At 45.2% G+C, this 19,223-nt stretch overlaps 1 protein-coding gene and 1 long non-coding RNA gene across 4 annotated transcripts in view; one reads left to right on the forward strand and one right to left on the reverse strand.

Moving 5' to 3' along the window:
- The first annotated feature begins 100 nt into the window (after positions 1-100).
- On the forward strand, positions 101-11,352 carry LOC140704033 (uncharacterized). The gene is made up of 2 exons (XR_012083147.2): positions 101-2,497; positions 8,750-11,352. It is a non-coding gene; the product is annotated as an uncharacterized LOC140704033 (long non-coding RNA).
- Positions 2,528-19,223, reverse strand: part of LOC110090652 (uncharacterized) — a 44,778-nt gene continuing 28,082 nt past the window's right edge. For 2 of the 3 annotated variants that reach the window (XM_072988496.2, XM_072988497.2), the window contains exons 4-8: positions 16,984-18,027; positions 13,221-13,355; positions 11,570-11,973; positions 8,496-9,940; positions 2,528-4,648 (exon numbers count right to left, since the gene is read on the reverse strand). In XM_072988496.2, coding sequence (XP_072844597.2) covers positions 4,255-4,648; positions 8,496-9,940; positions 11,570-11,973; positions 13,221-13,355; positions 16,984-18,027 — 3,422 coding nt within the window. In that variant the 3' untranslated portion in view covers positions 2,528-4,254. The remainder of the gene's footprint in view (positions 4,649-8,495; positions 9,941-11,569; positions 11,974-13,220; positions 13,356-16,983; positions 18,028-19,223) is intronic. The other variant, XM_078388307.1, reaches the window with a different exon arrangement.

A 19,223-nucleotide genomic window follows, 5' to 3' on the forward strand; every position in this document is an offset into this window, starting at 1 on the left:
TTTATACATACATACATACATACATACATACATACATACATACATACATACATACATACATACATACCCGGCCTATTTGGTCATTTCGACCACTCTTATGTGATACAATTTAAACCGGAATTGCTTTTTATTGTATGTTATGACTGAAATTGTAGATAAAGAAATGAGATCTTTGATAATGCATGTAATTACAGCAGCGAGATTACTACGTATATGGAAAATATTGGAAGAAAGAAGAGGTACGGTCTCTGGAGGAACTGATAGAAAAGATCATCTCAAAAAGGTCTTTGAAAATGGGAAGGTTTTATAACTGGATCCAAAATATGGAATGGAAACTATAGATAAAAGAAATATGAGAAGGTCCAAAGGAATAGAGAGAGTTGTGAAGATAGATGGTCTGGTAAAATTGTTAGATCCTTTATCTATTTGATTTCCCTTTTTAACATAACTAAGTAAGTGGATGTAAGAATACTCTTTCTCTCTGAAATTTTACTCTTTCCCCTACCCTTAGTCACTCCTTCCTTATTCCCTTCTACCCACACCCCAACCTTACTGAAAATGCATAAAAACTTTTTAAAAAGAGAATGCATTGGGAGTCTCATAACATGAGCACACCTACACAGCTGGGGATGAAATTGTTGAAGTCAGAAGGCAGGTGAAGCCATTAATACATACATTCAGTGTGAAAAGAAAGGGACCTTGGAAGTGCTTCAATTAACAAACCACATTTATTTCCTCTCCTCCTTTTCTTCTTTTTTTCCCCCCAAGAATTAAATTAGAATTTGTCTGGAACACAAAGAAACCTTTAATCATTTTGTGCTGCCACTATGGCTACTTTTTAAGTAAGTTATTTAAATTCTCTTCTAATTGCATTTCTGAAAGTTGCCGGGCGGTCTTATTACTTTAGATCTATTTCATGTCACTGGGATAGCTGATTTCTATCAATTTGGTTTTATTTTTTTCCAATAAAAAGTAACTAAATGATCTATTTCTGCAACTCTTTAAGAAATGGGAAAGTAAAATAACTTGGGTAAAATAACTGTTTATTTTATTCAGTTTGATTCCAGATGTCCAAATTATACACCCCCAAACAGCCCCCCTCCAAATGGTGTCGTAGAGATTTTTTGGTGTCTCTAGGTGTCCTGACTCTTCTGTATAATCCTTCCAAGTTTGGTGAAGATTGGGTTTTCCCAAGCCAGCTACTAAAGGGCACTTTCCACTATGTGGATTTATAACTTGGATGTCTGAAACCCAGTCTGGGGGGGAACTTTCTTTGGGGACCCCTCCTTGTGGGTGTATACCTCGGACGTCTGAGAACCAAACTTTACCACACTTTGCAGGACTTGTAGAGGAAAGTAAGGGGAAGCTTCCCTGTGAATTTGGTGTCTCTAGGTGCTTGGGGGGCATGTCATAGGGTTTTAAAATAAAAACACAAATTGACAAATTGATTCATCAGTTCATTTGAAAAATATTGTTAACTCGTAATTCATCTACCTCGATGAATCACGAATCAAATCACAATTTTTCTGATTCATGCCTATCTCTAGTAATGAGCTTAAGAGTTAACATGCACACCTTGCATTTCCTTGCTGCAATGACTGTTCCGTTTCAGCTCCACACTGGGCTAACCTACTGACTGCCAGATCATTATCACTTCTACCTATTTCTCTGCATTGTGGCTGGGTTTAATATGGCAAGTCATTGAAACCTGGGGAATTTTTTTTGTTCCAATATATTATACAGTGGTGCCTCGCTTAACGACGACAATCCGTTCCAGGAAAATCGCCGTTAAGCGAAAATATCGTAAAGCAAAAATAAAAACCCCATTGAAATGCACTGAAACCCGTTCAATGCATTCGAATGGGGTAAAAACTCACCGTCCAGCGAAGATCCTCCATACGGCGGCCATTTTCACTACCTGTATAGTGAGGAATCCGTCCCTAAACACAGCGGGGAGCCATTTTAATTACCCGGTGCCCATTTTGAAACCGCCGATCAGCTGTTTAAAAAACATCGTTGTGCAAAGAATCGGTTCCCGAAGCAGGGAACTGATCATCGCAAAGCAAAATTCCCCCATTTAGACCATCGTTTTGCAATCGTAATTGCGGATTCGTCGTAATGCGGGGCAATCGTAAAGCGAGGCACCACTGTATTATGAACTGCTGGATAGCTCAGTGGTTTAGGTGACAGGCTGTGGAGCCAGAGGTTGGGAGTTTAACATAAGGCCCCTTCCAGCTCTGTTGTTCTAAGATTTAATGGCAAAAATCAATAATTTGCTGGGGGCATTATTTCTTCTCCCAACTACTGTACTTTTTAATTTGAAAATAATCTCTAAAAACAAGACCTTGTTTACAACTTATTCCAATCTTATCGCGTGTGCTTCTTCACAGGTCTGCCGCTTTTTAAATTATTGCTACAAATCTATTGCACATGCATGCAAAAACATAAGAAGAGCATCAGGAGAGTAAAGTGTCCCTGGACCACTGGGTAGAGTCAGGTAATGAATAATAAAAGCACAGACATAGGGTGGAGTTAAACATAAAACGTTTATCCATAATTCATCACATAGGCCACAATGTCGGGCCACTTATGCAACGGGGGAATCTATTAAGAAGAGAAAATTCTGAGTCAGTTGATAAAATGCAGCAAAATGGGGAATTAAACAGAGCCTTGTTTAATTGATATATCTGGGGTATAGCAGCATCAGGAGGAAAACCAGCGCTCGGAAGAGTCGCTTTTTGGATAACATCTTTCAGAATCACAAGCCAGCATAATTTCTTGTCATGTTTGCGTGGGGATTCTGAGAGCTGTCTTTCCAAAAAGTTACATTTCTGAGCTCTGGGAACAGCTACGAACAATGCAACACGTGACAAAACACCAGAAGTGACCTTCACCTCATAAGGAGACACCAGAACGGGAAGTTATAAGCAGAAAACCCCAAGTGCCAGCAAAGTCAAAAAAAAACTAAGAGCTGTGAAATCAGGCTTGTGATTTCGTAAGGACACCCAAGTTGTAACTACATAGAAACTATTAGGAGAAGATCCACCTATGAAGAACTCTTAACAAAAATAATTATTTCACCATAGCCAGATCTGGAATATGCTTTGAATGCCAAAAATGTACAATAAGTGTGGTTTCAATGTTATTGACTAGTAGCTAGGGGCCGTCTGTGGTAGGCCTCCATTCACCGAAGCATAAATAAATGTAAGAAAAATATGTTCCATATTTTACAGACTCAAAACATTATAAAAAGGGACAGTACAAATGAGTTCCATTGATTTTACAAATTTGCAAGCCAGTTTCCATCACTTCATTTTTATGAAAATTATGAGTTACAGTGGTGCCTCGTTTGACAAGGATAATCCATTCCAGCGAAATCACTGTAGAGCGAAATCCTCATCAAGCGAAATAAAAAAGCCCTTTGAAATGCATTGAAAACCGGTTCAATGCATTCCAATGGGCGAAATACCTCAGTGTCCAGTGAAGATCCTCCATAGGGCGGCCATTTTCCAATGCCTGTGCAGCAAAAAATCTGTCCTAAAGCACAGCAGGGAGCCATTTTACACAGCGGGCGGCCATTCTGAAACCCGACGATCAGCTGTTTTGATAGCCGTAACGCGAAGAATCGGTTCCTGAAGCAGGGAACCAATCGTCGGGAAGCAAATTTTGCCCATTAAAACATTGTTTTGCAATCGCAAAAGCGATTGCAAAAACCTCATCATCAAGCGGATTCATCGTTTAGCAAGGTAATCGTTAAGCAAGGCACAACTGTACGTTCTTCTGCATTTACAAAGCTGCTTTGTATTGCATGATGTTTTCAAAAGTTTTTTTTTAATCAGATAATTCTGGTCTCAGTATTACTCCTACACAATATTCTAGCCCATGTTCTGTCTTCAAATTTACTCTAATTTAGGGTGTCATTTTATTAGGGGGAAATCTGAATAAGCTCTGTTTACTGCCGATCTTACAGCTGGCATAAAATGGAAAATGTACAAATATATTTTTAGACAAAACCTTGAACAACGCCATAATTTGTCACAAACTGTTATCCAAAACATTCCTCCAGAGCCAGGCCCAATCCTGCTTGCACCAGCGAGGGTGTTAGAGAACGAATGCACAGACATTTTGGTAACACTTCCGCAATTACGTTTTACATGCCGTACTTCATGGAAAGGAAGGATCCTTAGGCTTTGCTGACAGTTTTATATTTCTGAAACTACACATTGTCCCAAAAAATGTCACAAGTTCTACAGTCTACAAGGCAGGAGAAGCTCTATTCTGTCTCAGGAGAACCAGCTGTTCAAAGACTTCGTCGGACAGGGAGTGCCTCTTCGCAGTCATGAGGTTGCCGTCTGTACTGAACAGGCGTTCGGCCGCGGCGCTAGAAGGCATGCCTGTGTTATACTTTAGGAAACTCTGCTGGATGATTGGGAAGGCAAGGAGAGATGACACTTCCCTGCTGGGAGTAATCAGGTACTTGGAGAGCTCCTCCTCAGCAGGATCCACGGCAGAGGTCCTTCTCTGTGGCTTAATGTCGAAAAAGTCAAGCAAAACGTCGTCGCCTTCCTCGTCTTTTTCCGAAGAGCTGTCGCTCGTTTCACTGACGGGGCCCTTCAGTTCAGCGTTCAACAAGGCTTCCATTGCAAACCTGCGAGGAAAGGAACGTCATGACTTGCGTTAGGAACGAAGGATGGGGATTTTTAGACTTCCAGGTGTCCCAGCCCTAGAAGTCAGCCAGAATCCCCCAGGCAGACTCTTGTTAGGATATATGATTATGCAACTCAGCAGTGTGTGTATAAGATAGAGTGATGTTTGCATAAGAGAATAAGTTTAGCCAATCAGATTCTGTCTAGTCAGGCAATAGATGCTTGGAGGGTTAACTGTCAGCTAGAAGAGGGAGTGACCATTAGGATGATGGTTGGTACTTGTCTGTTGATATGTAGCTGTTCTGTTAGGACTTGTCTCCTGCTAGTTGTCTGCTGTGACTACAGTGGTGCCTCGCTAGACACTTACCCCACATGACAATTTTTTTGCTAGACACTGACTTTTTGCGGTCGCTATAGCAATTCGCAAAACAGTGATTCTTACGGGGGAATTTCGCTGGACAATGTTTGGTCCCTGCTTCGCAAACCGATTTTCACCAGATGACAATTTGCTTTTCGCTAGACAATGATTTTGCTAGACAGCAATTTCAGTGGAATGGATTTTCATCGTCTAGCGAGGCACCACTGTACATCTGACAAGAATATGGTATGAAAGGGTTATAAGTCTGTAAGCACAAACCAGAATCTGTATCAAACCAAAATGTTCAAGTACTCTTAGTTTATTTGTCAACATATTTTTCAGTAAACCTTAAAGTAAACAGCTATTCTTTCAGCTGCTGGCACACACATACATTTATCAAAGGAGAATATGATTCATGATCTGTGCTTTTTAAAATATATAGTCACACTTGACACGCTGTGTATAAATTCTCTGACATGTAAACAACTTTTGGGACCAGGGAAGGAGAAAGAAGAACGGTTTTCCTATCATCATCTGCTTTGCTACACTTGCTTTGGGCTGGGAAGCAGAATAGAGCACCTTGTGAGTTGTAGCGCTCGCCGAGAATCACCATACTGCTCCATGGGAAGAATAGTTTCACTGCATTCTAAAGAGGGAGCCTCCCAATAAGCGACCCTTCCCATCGAACACTGAGGCCACTCCCAGCATGAAGAGCATCTGAGGGGGTGCCCCCTTCTCACCTTCCCATTCAAAGCAAGTGTAGCAAAGCAGATAATGGTGACAGGAAGACCTTTTTTTACCTTTCTTCCCTTCCTTCTCCCAAGCCCAGAAGTCTGCCGGGGGCATTCTGGGTGACATCCGGGGCTGGGAGTTGTGGAATTATGAAAATCCCGTCCTTGTCTGGGAACTGAAATAAATATTTTATTTAATATATTTTACCCTGCCTTTCTCCTTAAAAAGGACCCATTTACTTCATTTAAAAAGCAGTTTTTAAAAGCTAAAAACGGTAAGTCTACAAATATTTTAAAAAGATGGCTGTTGTGGGTTATTCGGGCTCTTTGGCCATGTTCTGAAGGTTGTTCTTCCTGACGTTTCGCCAGTCTCTGTGGCCGGCATCTTCAGAGGACAGGAGTCAGAACTCTGTGAGTTATAGCAACCTGCGTATGATGCCTTTAGGAAATTTGGATGGAAAGGACTTTGGGGTTGAATGTCAATCACACAAGAGCAGCCAGTTGTTCCTTCTCTACTTCAGGTTCCTTTTCATGCCTTTTTATTCAATTAAGCTTCAGTCAGGATTAGATTCTGTTAGATTCTGCGTGGTGTTAAGAGTTTAACAGTAGTAGAGTCAGCAGTTACAGAGTCTGAGTGAAGTGTTTATGTAACTAGCCAGTTAATCAAATAATGAAGTTAACCAGTTAAGATCTCAAACAATGTAACAAATAGATTTGTTTTCTATTCTGATATATATGAAGATTTGTGAGTAAAAGAGAAACATTTTCTTATTCTTTCTCAAGACCATCATTTTTGACTGAATCGATTGAGACAATATTGCCAGTTCAGATAGAACTGACTAACCAATAAGGAGTGGTATATTTAAGGGAGAATTCTAATTAAAATAATCTGCTCTTTATGTCCCTGTCTGGATTTTTTCCTCCACTATGTAGCTGGAAGATTTAAGCCAGCAATTTCCACATTCTACCAATAAAGGATGCTGAATTTGTTGGTGGAAGAAAATGAGCTTGCCTGTTGACATTTGCTCTGGAAGGGCATGTTATCTGTCCACCCAGAGCATGTTTCCTGCCTTCTGCTGCTCCTTTGGAAACAGAAGGAAACATCAGCTCAACAAAGAAAGAGTATGGCCATCACAAGTTCAGCTTCAGGACTTCCCTCCCACCCCTCCATCTCTTTCCCTTCATATAATGATCTTGGATGACCCAAGCTTAACCAATGAAACCGTAAAGGAGTCTCGTGGTACAGAGGTTAAACGGCAGTACTGCAGCCAAAACTCTGCTCACAATCGGGGTTAAATCCTTGGTAGCCAGCTTGAGGTTCACTCAGCCTTCCATCCTTTTGAGGTTGATAAATTGAGTACCCAGCTTGCTGGAAGAGGGGCAGTGTATAGCCTGCATAATTAAATTATAAACCACCCAGATAGTGTTTTAAGTGCTATGTGGTAGTATATAAGTGTGGGGGTGCCATTCCCAAAGTTGCTAAGCTGTTGGCTTAATCTACAGTAGAGGGCAAACCCTCCTGGATGATGTCACAGCTGCTTCTGAGGGGCATGGCTGCTCACCGTTGTTCTTCTTTCTCATAGGTGCTAGAGAGCGTGCATAGAGCCTTTCCTTTGGTCAATTATAATGGCACGATGTAACCATTGTCCTATCTGAACTTTGTAACCTATCTGTATACAGTGGTGCCTCACTTGACAACGTTAATTTGTTCTAGCGAAACCGCTGTAGAGCGAAAACGTTGTCAAACAAAATAAAAAAAACCACTGAAACACATTGAAAACCATTCAATGCGTTCCAATGGGCTGAATACCTGCTCGTCCAGCGAAGATCCTCCATACGGCGACCATTTTCTGGTGCCTGTTAAGCGAAAAAGCCTTCCTAAAAACAGCGGGGGACCATTTTCTTCAGCCGGCGGCCATTTTGAAACCTGACCACCAGTTGTTAGCTGATCATCGTGTTAGCTGATCGTCGTAAAGCGAAAATCGCTTCCCGAAGCAGGGAACCATTCATCGCAAAGCTGAAAAATCCCATTTAAACCATCGTTTTGCGATCACGAAAACTTAATCGTACAGCGATTTCCTCGTTAAGCGAGGCAATTGTTAAGCGAGGCACCACTGTACTGGCCACTATCTGTGAGCTTGTAAATAAAAAATAAAAGCACAGTCCTCCCGGGGGCAGTATACATATAGGTTACAGAGTTCAGATAGGACAATGGTTACATCGTGCTATTATAATTGGCCAAAGGAAAGGCTCTATGCACGCTCTCTAGCACCTATGAGAAAGAAGAAGAACGGTGGGCAGCCATGGCCTCAGAAGCAGCTGTGACGTCATCCAGGAGGGTTTGCCCTCTACTGTAGATTAAGCCAACAGTTTAGCAGCCTTGGGAATGGCACCCCTCCATATAAGCAGGGCACTTTGCTTTTCTTTTTCTTAAGTGCTAGACACTTAGGTACAGCTCTGCTGCAAGGAAGAGTACTGTTGGAGGCCTTGAGGAGTGGAAAAGTTTTTTTTTTTGCTTAAAATATTTTTAATGCCTTGCGGAGGGGTGGAATCTAAATATTTTCTGTGGCATCTCTAGAGGCACAAAACCCAAGTTGAAGTCAATCTGTAGGCCACATTTCACCCTCCTTCAAGTTCAATCAACTCCTATTGCATATGCACGGACCATGGCTCGGAAGGAACGGAAAACTGGCTTGCGTGCCTCCATGGCTGCTTTGCTTTGATTTCCCCCCCCCATAAGGGGACCCTCGTACCCCTTACCTGTTTGTCTGGGCAGTCTTAGACGATTCCAGCCAGTCCAGCTTGAACCGGGGATGTAAGCAGGCTGCCAGAAGCAGCTTCTTGTCCTCCCAGACGGGTGCAAACCGCTTCCGGAGGGCTTCGCGGAGACCCCTCAGAAGCGGAAGGCAGTACGCGTACGGGACTGGCTTGTTTTCCAGCCCCTGAAACTTGCGATCCAGATTGTACACCGTCGGGAGCAGGTACCCCATGAACATGTTGTTCTCCCTCTGCAGGATGTCTAAAGACAAGGACAGGGGCCCCATGATCTCCGTGTATTCTTGCAGCACCACACGCTCATCAGCCGTGAAGCTGACCAAAGAGCAGCGCTCCATGACGGCGTCCATCTTCAGAGGTGCCATCGAGAGGAGCTTGTTAAGCTGCGTGAGGGCTTCGAAGAGGGAACTCCACCTGGATTTGTTTGGCGTCTTCAAATAGGCCCCGCACTGGTCATAGATGTACTCCGCCATCTCGGCCGATTGTTTCTGCTTCGACCAGAGTTTGCTGCACTTTCTCATCAAGGAGTGGAAGTGTTTCCTGAAAAGACCTAGCGGGCTCGTTTTGCAAGAGTCAGAAATCATGGCTTCTACATCACGGGTTGCTATGAGGTTGAGGGTGTAGCTGGCGCACCGCTGGTGTGGTGGCAAGCCCAAATCTGCTAAGTCTACGTCGTCTTCTCCCTTTACCTTGTGCCCAGTGTCCAAGATCTCCGAGATAGGAACAAATTCCACCTGAGACACCTCATGGTCATCGTCGTCATCGTCATCATCTGCACAGGAGCCTGAAGCATCCCTCAGTTCTTCGGCCTTGAAAGCTCGGAACGCTTTCACGAAGCGGGAGCCGTTGTCCGTGGTGGTGCAGACCACCTTGTTATGTATCCCGTACTGCAAGTGGACGTCCCGAAGCGCTTTTGCGAGGACACTGTACGTGAGGCCCCCTTTCAAGCGCTTGCAAGCCAAGGCCCCAAACTCCCGCTTCAGAGTCGTCGGACTGATCCAGTGGGCCGTCACCCCTAAGAAGCTCTTCCTGCCCTCCGTCCAGCAATCTGCCGTGGTGGCTACATACTCCACAGCACCCATCCGGTTGGCGAGGGCTTCCCTCATGACCGTGGCTCTCTTCTCGATTCTCTCCCTGAGAGTCTTGGGGCACATGATTTTGAGGTCACTCGGGAGACCGAGGCGAACCAGGGCAATGAACGTGGGCTGGTCCACCGTCTGAAGAGGCACCATCTCCTCCACAATGTAATCCATAAGGGTCCTGTCAAGCATTTTCTGGGTAACGGTCTCGTGGATGGATCTCCTGCTCCGCAAGGCAGGGGGGCCCTCCTCCTCCTCGTCTTCCGGGGAGTCTTCTGAATAGATCGATCTCCTTCCTTGTTTTGCAGGGATGAGGTCAAGAATGGCTCTTAGCTTCTCAGGATGCGCCTTCTGTGGAGGAAGAGGAAAAGGCGAGGGAGTAGAAAACCCCACAAAAAAGCTGAAGAAGCCCTCCACAGTTTTAAATGCAGTGCATCATGGTGGGAATGGCGTAGGCCACACGCAGCCTGCCGAGCCCCTCAGATACCCTTCAGTAAAACGATAAATTGTGCCTACCTTTGCCTGTCCAGTGAATCTTTTAAAGGCTATTTCACCAGCCTCTTTCGCCTGTAAGGCTTGAAAACAGGCAAATGACAGGAAGTGAACTTTGGGTTACTGAAATATTTGAAAAGGTGTGTTTGGTGGGGGCACGGGAGAGGGCCTTCTCTGTGGCTGCTCCCAGACTCTGGAACTCCCTCCCACTGGAGGCCAGCCTGGCCCCATCTTTGCTGTCCTTCTCTAAGCAGCCAAAAACCTTTCTCTTCAGGCAGGCTTTCCTTTCAATAACTGGTGGACCAAGGGGAATTTTGAAAAGAAGCATTTTATTCTGTGTTTTGCTTGTGTTTTTAATATTGTTCTGATGGTGAGTTTTAACATGATTCTTGTTTAATGCTTTTAAAATATTGTAATAATTTATTATTCGGTTTTTAATTTGGTTTCTTTTAATACTGCAAGCCACCTTGGATCCTTTAGGACAAAGGTAGCATATAAATAAATAAATAAATAAATAAATAAATAAATAAATAAATAAATAAATAAAGAAAGAAAGAAAGAAAGAAAGAAAGAAAGAAAGAAAGAAAGAAAGAAAGAAAGAAAGAAAGAAAGAAATAGCAGTGATGGCGAAAACGGGCTGGATGTGGCCTCCACCCCCCACCCCCAGTGACAGCCAAAACCCACAATACACCTAACTACACCAGATAGCCACCAGACACTAGCTAGAATCCTGTTGCGTACTTATCCTCGCCTAACTTCACTGGTGTCACTTTCAGCAGCAAAGGGCCACAAATTAAAAAGGCTATAGACATTTCCTGTCTGACTTTGGTATCCTGGTGTGATGGACAGATAAAATGTCACTCCTGTCAGTCATGGTGGAGCTCTGGTGTGGGAGCCTATGAGAGGGCAGGAGGGGTGGAACCAACAGTACTGGGAGAAGACAGTTGAGACAGTTAAGTCAGTTGGGCAATTGGGGAGTTAGAGAGAAGAGACAGAGATATAGAGAGAGATTGAAAGAGTTAAGAGGGATAGTTAGGGAAGGATTGAAAACAAGAACTTGGAAAGTTGGTGTGTTTGATAACTGAAGAAGTAAAAGTAATAAGAATGTAATAAACAGTTTGAATGTTATAATACCATGATTAAAATGAATCTTAATAAGTAAGCATATCTGAAATCCAAAGCACGTTTAATGAATAAATACTACAAGAACATCCATGATTTTCCTTATATGTTTCACCTTCAAATCCTTAAATAAATATTGTTATAATTGACAGCATTGATTCAGTATTCATCATTGGTACAGTGAGGAGAATATCCTCTGGTGGCAGCGAAAAAAGAAAGAAAAGGAAAAGTCGTGCCCAAAGGCGAACCTGGGTATGAGGGAAAACAAACAGGGGAGCTGGGGTGTGCGACACCTGGGTACTGTAATTCTTCATTCTCAGCTAAATCACGTGCGAAACCAGAACAGCCCGTGCGACCCGCGCTCACCTTTAAATGCTGCTTCACGTTGGACGCAGAGGTAATTCCTGAGCTCAGTTTCTTCACCAAGGGCAGGCAATAATTGCATTGCACAATCAGGTTCTTCCCCTTCTGGCTCACGTACGTCACGGCGTCCTCGAAACCTAGCCAAGGCACTTGCTGTCGGGTGGCGGCTGCCGCTGCGTTGGCTGGCGGCTGCTCAGCCTCGTCCTCCTGGCCGAAGTCTTCCTCATGGTGGGATGGCTCCTGCTCGTCGGCCATGTCGGTCTCGCTCATTTCCTCGGCAACCTCGGTCTTTACTATGGCGGCCGCAGCCACTTCGGCCCCGGCCTCCCCCGCAGCTGCCTCAGCTTCAGCCGCTGTAGCCACCACAGTGGCCTGAGTTGCGGCAGCTTCAGCGGCAGCTGCCCTGCCTACCGGAAGAGAGAGGTTTCCGTTATTTCAGCCATTTTTATAATAATAAAGAAAAATGCGTGACTCAGGAGCTGCTGGATAGCTCAATGGTCTAAGTTTTTGGGAGTTTGATTTCACACTGCGCTTCCTTGACGGGCTGGACTCGATGAGTCATAGCATCCCTTCCAGCAATTTAAAGATTATTATTATCAAAGAAAGATTATCATCCTGTAAAAATGAACAAAGATTCCCAAGGCCTTGGTGCCTGGTATTAAGATGTCACCAACGGTAGTAGCTTTGTGGTGGTATAAAAATGTTTACCTGTGTATTTACGTATTGTTGCTGACTTATGCTGACCCTAAGAGGGCCTTCAAATTAAGCGAGGTATTTAAGGAGTGGTTTGCCCAGCTCTGTCACCCCCATGAATTTCCATGGCTGAGCAGGGATTTGGACCCAGACCTTCAGAGTCCTTGTTCGTCATTCTCTCCATTGTGGCTATGTCTATTCATATCTTAGTTTAAATTTACAGATTTCTTTTTTTCTTTCCCACTCTGCTCTTGTTTTATTTTAGGAAGTAAAGTCTGTGAGGGTTAGGGTCAGGCAACGGGAGAGCGATTAGCCTTCCATCCGCCAGTGAGTAGCAAGGCTCAGCGAGGACTAGAAACTGGATTTCCTTTGTCCCACTCTAGCACTCTTAGGACGTCTACTTAAGGTATGCAAATAGAGATGGGCACGAACGGCCGGTTCGTTTATCAGCCGAACAAGTGTTCGGCATTTCAAAGCCCTGCCTCTTCCGGGTGCCATCTCTGAGTGGGTTCCCACTGGAGAAGGCAGGGCTTTGAAGCCCCGAACAACTGTTCGGCCGACGAACGAACCCGCGCAAACCGATGAACTGGCAGTTCATGACCATCTCTGTGTGGAAATCATCCAAAAGAGGGCTTTACATCCTCTAAAATTTGGGGTGGATCTTAGGTGGAACTTGGCCTCAAAGCCTTTCAGTTTAGGCCCTTTCTCCCAGTTGAGGCGTTTGTAAAGTCCCTTTAAGGTGGATAGAAGTCCCAGAATGGAGAATTGTGGTATTTGTAGTCCAGAAAATCCCGTTCCTAGATAGTAGACTCCTTCGGCTCTTTCTTGCTGGTCATGTTCCCATCCCTGAATCCCAAGTAATGTGACAGAGTCATGCCAGAGGTGCAGTGTAGGATGAAGGGATGGGTGTTTGAGAGGAAGAAGAACTTGGCAGATGCTAGAAAGGAAATGGGATGCTCACTTCTCGTCTCCATCATGAGTTTCTGTTTCTTCCTCGGTTCCTCAGCCTGAGAAGCTTCATCTTCAGGTTCTCTCTTGATCTCCTTTGGTCTCTCAGCACTCTCCTCAGGGTCTTGTTGCTCCCTCTTGTGTTCACCTACAGATCAAGAGAACACAAGGCAGTGCAGGATAAGACACAGCAGAAGCAACAGGCCACAAGATGGTACTCCTCCATTGAGTTACTCATTTTATTAAACCTGTAATAATAATAATAAATAATCATGTGCCGTTAAGTTCTGATTTATGGTGCTCCTTTTCATGGTTTTCTGGGTAAAGAGTACAGTGGTGCCTCGCTTAACAAGCGCACCGTTTAACGAAGAATCCGTATAACGATCCCTTTTTGGGGATCGCTATACGGATCTGCCCCAATCGCTGCACTCGCTTTGCGACGATTGGGGCCTCCGGCGGCCATTTTGGAGCCGCCAAACAGCTGATCGGCGGCTTCAAAATGGCCTCCGGATGACCCGAAATGGCCCCTATCAGTGTTTTCGCGCCCTCCCCTTGCTTACGGAGGTCGCGAAAACGCTGCGGGGGGGGCATTTCGGGCCATCCACGGCCATTTTAATGGCCCGAAATGCCCCCCCCTGCAGCGTTTTCGCGACCTCCGTAAGCAAGGGGAGGGCGCGAAAACACTGATAGGGGCCATTTCGGGTCATCCGGCGGCCATTTTGGAGCCGCCGATCAGATGATCGGCGGCTCCAAAATGGCTGCCGGACGCGAAAACATCGCTGGAGGGGTAAGTTTGGACGCTTATTGGAACGCATTAAACTAAGTTTAATGCGTTCCAATAGGCTTTCCTTACCCGCACAGCGATGTTTTCGTATAGCGAAGGTTAATCCGGAACGGATTAACCTCGCTATACGGGGCACCACTGTATTCAGAAGTGGTTTAACCCTTCTCTTCTTCTGGGTAGGTGTCCTGGGACTGTGCAGCTTGACCTTTATATTACGTAACCTTTATATTACAAAAAGAGTTTATTTTGTGTTAAGTTACAATTGTACATTAACATCATTCTGCTATTTTTATCAGGGAAAAGAATGAATTATAAGGAATATATAACTGAACAATGAATAGTTTCTAACATGTAACTTCCACACCCCGGGAATCAACCATCAAGAGCAGCCCTCAGCTTGTGGACCTTGTACACTCAAAAATAACTCCTCCATCCCTGTCCCACCCGGTGTTCCATTTTGGCAACCTAATTTTAAAAGAGATCAGAATTGTCAGTTTTAATAACTGGAAGCAGGCAGCCTTTTTTTTATCGATGGCAATCCACCCAGAGGTCTCACAGTAATTCGTCCTCTGCCCATCTCTGCCAGGTAAGGGAGAAACCTCAATACAATGTGATCTCGGCAAGAAGGAAAACTGAACCCAAATCAGCAAACTGAATTTGCAGAGAGGTAAATGTTAGGTTCTGCATTTAGGCTGGGGGGAAAAAATCAGATGCAGTAATAAAGGTGAGGTGACAACTCTGGAAAACATGTTGTGGGGCTTGGAGGGAAGCAATGTATCCAAGAGACTAAGGACAATCGCTTAATTCCCATTGTGAGCCCCAAATAAAGTAGACTTAGGTCAGTGTTGACTTAACAGGTACCCATTTGCCAAAGTCCAATAGTAAGTAGGCCCATTGAATCAGAGGATATGTGATCTATAAGTTCCAATGGGCCTACTCTAGTGGTGACTGACTTGCTACTGGATTTCAGCTGGCTCAGTGGATCTAACTGGGACTAACCATTGGATTTAGGCCGCTGCCTGTAAAAGTGCAGACTGGAGCTGACATTTTGACATGAAGTTAACATATAGGCTAGAGATGGGCACAAATCATACTTCAGTGTTTCAGCGTGGTCCAGTGGATCGGGCCCACAGGTGTCGCGTGGGCACCCCGGATTCTGTGCCCTGCCTCCTCTTGGACACCCACTCAGTGGAGGACATGGGACAGGGAAGCCTGAAGCATTGCCTCTGAGGAGGCGCATACGGGAGGAGGCAGGGCAGGGAGTCCAGAATACCTGCACAACACCTGTGGTCCCAATCCACCGAACTGCACCAAAGTACCGAACCATAGTTCATGCCCATCCCTACACATGTCTATTCACCAGAGCCTTTTGGGGTTTAAGGATCTTGGCATGAACAGGTTGTGGGGCCTTTTGTCAATGCACATGTTTTAATTAATGCACAAAGTTTCATTAGCTTGAAATAGCTTACGTGGCTTTGTGTTTTAAATTGTTCAGATAGTTATGTATGTTTAAAACTCTTTGCAAACATTTTAAGTGTCTGGTTTTATCCCGCCTTGCAAATTCATGATATAAGGTGGCATAGAAATAGTCTAAATAATAAACATTTAAAATTTTGAACAAGTGGGTGTAGTATTTTTAAAATTAACAAATAAAGAGTTCCCTTTTTTTAAAGAATAATTGCTCAAACTCCTGTTGCCAGGTTATGTTTGTGTAAAACTGTCTAAATCTTGGTAACAAATTGCTCCTCATTAATAGAATGATGGTTAAATTCCTAGGAAAATGCCCTGTGGGTGCTTATCTAGAAGCACAATCAAAACCTCATTAATTTACTACAGTACCAATATATTCGCAAAGGCTTTCACGGCTGGGATCTAAAGGTTGTTGTGGGTTTTTCGGGCTCTTTGGCCATGTTCTGAAGGCTGTTCTTCCTAACGTTTTGCCAGTCTCTGTGGCCGGCATCTTCAGAGGACAGCACTCTGTCCTTCCAACAGGAGACTGTCCTCTGAAGATGCCCATGGCCACAGAGACTGGCAAAACGTTAAGAAGAACAACCTTCAAAACACGGCCAAAGAGCCTGAAAAACCCACAACAACCATTACTACCAATATTTAATGCAATTTCTCCTGTGCAAGCATAAGTGAGCTCTAGCAGTGGTCCCCAACCTTTTCTGAACCGTGGACAAGTTTAGCAGGGGGGTGGGGTCCATGGGGGTGGGTGGGGGCACCCATGCATGTACTGTATGTGGGGGGCCATGCGTGTGTCTCTGTGTGTATGTGGGGGTGTATGTGCATACGTGGGGGGCGTGCAGGCAATGGGGCAAGAGATCTGTCTCCACAGACCAGTCCTGCCAAGGGTCGGGGGCTTGGGGACCCTGGAGTTATAGGATTTGGCCCACTATTTTTATGACGTTATTTCGAGGGAGTCATTTGGGGTCATTACTTCTAAACATCCCTGTATAGTAGAGATGAGCATGAACCAGTTCATCCCAGTTGGTCCCATTTTGTAGAAGTGGCAGTCCAGGAGCTGCTGCTCCCCTCCCCTGTCTCTTCTGGCTCAATCAGCCACTCACCAGGCCCAGCCTCCCGGATGTTCCACCGATCTTCCAATCTTGGCAGCAGCTCAGGCTTCTCTGCCCCGTCCTCTTGGCTGATCGCCCATTCAGAGAAAAGGGCGGGGCAGAGAAGTCTGTGCTCTTGCTCCTGATTGGGAGATCAGCCGAGGGGGTGGGAAAAACAAGCAAGCTGGGCCTGGTGAATGGCTGATCGGCTAAGGAAACAGGGGAGGGGAGCATCATCATCTGTGCTGCCCCCTTCACAAACTGGGACGAACTGGGACGAATCGGTTCACACATGCCTCTGCTATGTAGGGTGGATGTTTAACTCCCAAACCCGTAAAGGGAGCCGCCGTGGCATTTCAAAGCATTTTTGGGTCGTTTTTCTCTAAACAAATCAAAGCATTTCCCACCCTGCCGCCATCGGTATGCCTTCTTACCTCTGTGAACTCTCTGGTGCGCTTTGAGGGCCGAGCTGTGTCGGAAGGTATCCCCGCATTCCGAGCATATCAGGGTGTTCTTAGAGTCGGGACATTCCAGCTTCTTATCCCTGTGGGTCCGCACGTGAGCCACCAGCTCCGAGTGGAATTCGAAGGCTTTCCCGCAGTCGAGACACAAGAAGGAATTCTCTCGAGCGTGGGTCCTCTCGTGCTCAATCAGCTCCGACTTCTGGCTGAAGGTTTTTCCGCAGGAGGAGCACACCGCCATGTGGACTTTCTCATGGGCCCTCAGGCGTGTGATCCCACTGAAACACATCTCGCACTGCAAGCATTTGTACTGATTCTCCCCCGTGTGAGTTCTCCAGTGCGCTCGCAAGCCGGAGTAAGTCCCAAAGTTCTCGCCGCACTTCAAGCACTTATAAGCTTTCTCGCCTCGGTGGGTTTTTTGGTGTCGAAGGAGACCTGAGATATGAATATATTTTTCTCCACATTCTGAACAGGTGTGAAGTTTTGTCTCCCCGTTGGTTTCCTGCTGAGGGTTGCAGCCAAAGGTATTCCCGCAGTGAGAGCATTTGCGTGGCTTCCTCCCCATGTGGATCCTCTCACTTCCTCCACAGTGGGAGCATTTATACAGTTGCTCCCCCACGTGATTCCTCTCATGGATCAGAAGATCCGAGCTGCTGCTGAAGCTTTGGCCGCAGTGCCAACACTTGTAGGATTTCACCTCTTCCGGGGTGCTCTCTTGTCCGGAAAGCTGTAAGCTTTGACCAAAGATTTCTCCACGTTCGTTATATTCCATATTCTCATCTAGCTGGACGGTGGTTTCACCGTCCTCTTTGCGAGCATCGTGAGCCAACAAATCCTCTCCGCCCTCTTCATCCTGGCCATTCTGGCCCTTCAGTCCTGGTTTATTCTCACCAGGTTCTCCCTGGAAGAGGGAATCATCCTCTTTGTCAGTTTTCAAGACGGTCAGTTGTTCTGTTTCCTCAGGACTCTCCACTAAGGGCTGCTCTTCCTCACTTTCCCTCAGCCACCCACCACCCGCTGGAAGAAAGAAGAGAAGACAGGTACAGATCAGCCATGGTTCTTTAATTAGGGAACTTGATAGCCCAGCACAATCAGCCAATCTGCACAACCGCTGGATAGCTCAGTGGTTTGGGAGTTTGATTCCTCACTGTGCTTCCTTGACCGGGGCTGGACTTGTGGAAGTCTAAGGTCCCTTCCAGGTAAGATTATGTTGACTGGAACCAAAAGAAGGTTCCCTAGTGGCAAAAATTGATAGGATTTGTTGGGGTATTTCTTGTCCCAACAATTTTTAAATGGGAAAATAATCTCTAAAAACAAGTGACTAAAAACTGGACATTGTTTACAACTGCATACCATATTTTTTCCATGTATAAGACTATAGTTTTGTCTAAAATCCTTAGACTAAAATTGAGGGTCATCTTATACATGAAAGTAAGCTGAGGAGAGAAAAACAAGTGGGGTGGAAAGCAGGGATCAAAGTGATCCTGCAGGGCTTTGATCCCTGCTTTCCCCTCCACTTGCTAAGCCTTAGCAAAAGGAAAGCAGGGATCAAAGCGGTGCAGGATGGCTTTGATCCTTGCTTTCCCCTCTACTTGCTAAGTCCCATGGTGCTTAGCAAAAGGAGGGGGAAAGGATCAAAGCAATCCCATGGCTATATAAGGGGGAGAGGGATCAAAATGATCATGCAGTCGCGGGATTGCTTTGATCCCTTTCCCCCTCCTTTTGCTAAGCCTCGCGGGGCTTAGCATGAAAGGAGAAAGCCGGGATCAAAGAGATCCTGCAGTGCTTTGATCCCTTTTTCCCTACACTTGCTAAACCCCACTTAGATTCCTTAATTTTGAGTTAGAAAAGTGGGGGCGTCTTATACACGGAGAAATACAGTAATTGGTTGATAGCTCAATGGTTTGGCTGTAGAGCCAGAGGTTGGGAATTCAATTTCCCACTGAGCCTCCTTGACAAGGCTGAACCATAGGGTTCCTTCTAACTGTGCAGTTCTAAGATGATGATGATTATCTCTTCCCATCAATGCTGTGATGTCCCAAATATATAGGCAAGTTTATTTCACAGAGAAACTCCAGCAATGGGATCGTCTCCATTCTGGGAATTCTGCTTATCTTGCAGACTCCTGAATGTGGTTCACCTGGAAGGCTTTGAGGCTAGGCTTAGCTCTGTCCAAGCTTCCTGCTCACAAAGGAAGTTCCCAGCCAGCACCA

This window comes from Pogona vitticeps, chromosome 2 (genome assembly GCF_051106095.1).
Source record: "Pogona vitticeps strain Pit_001003342236 chromosome 2, PviZW2.1, whole genome shotgun sequence".
Classification (NCBI taxonomy): Eukaryota; Metazoa; Chordata; class Lepidosauria; order Squamata; family Agamidae; genus Pogona; species Pogona vitticeps.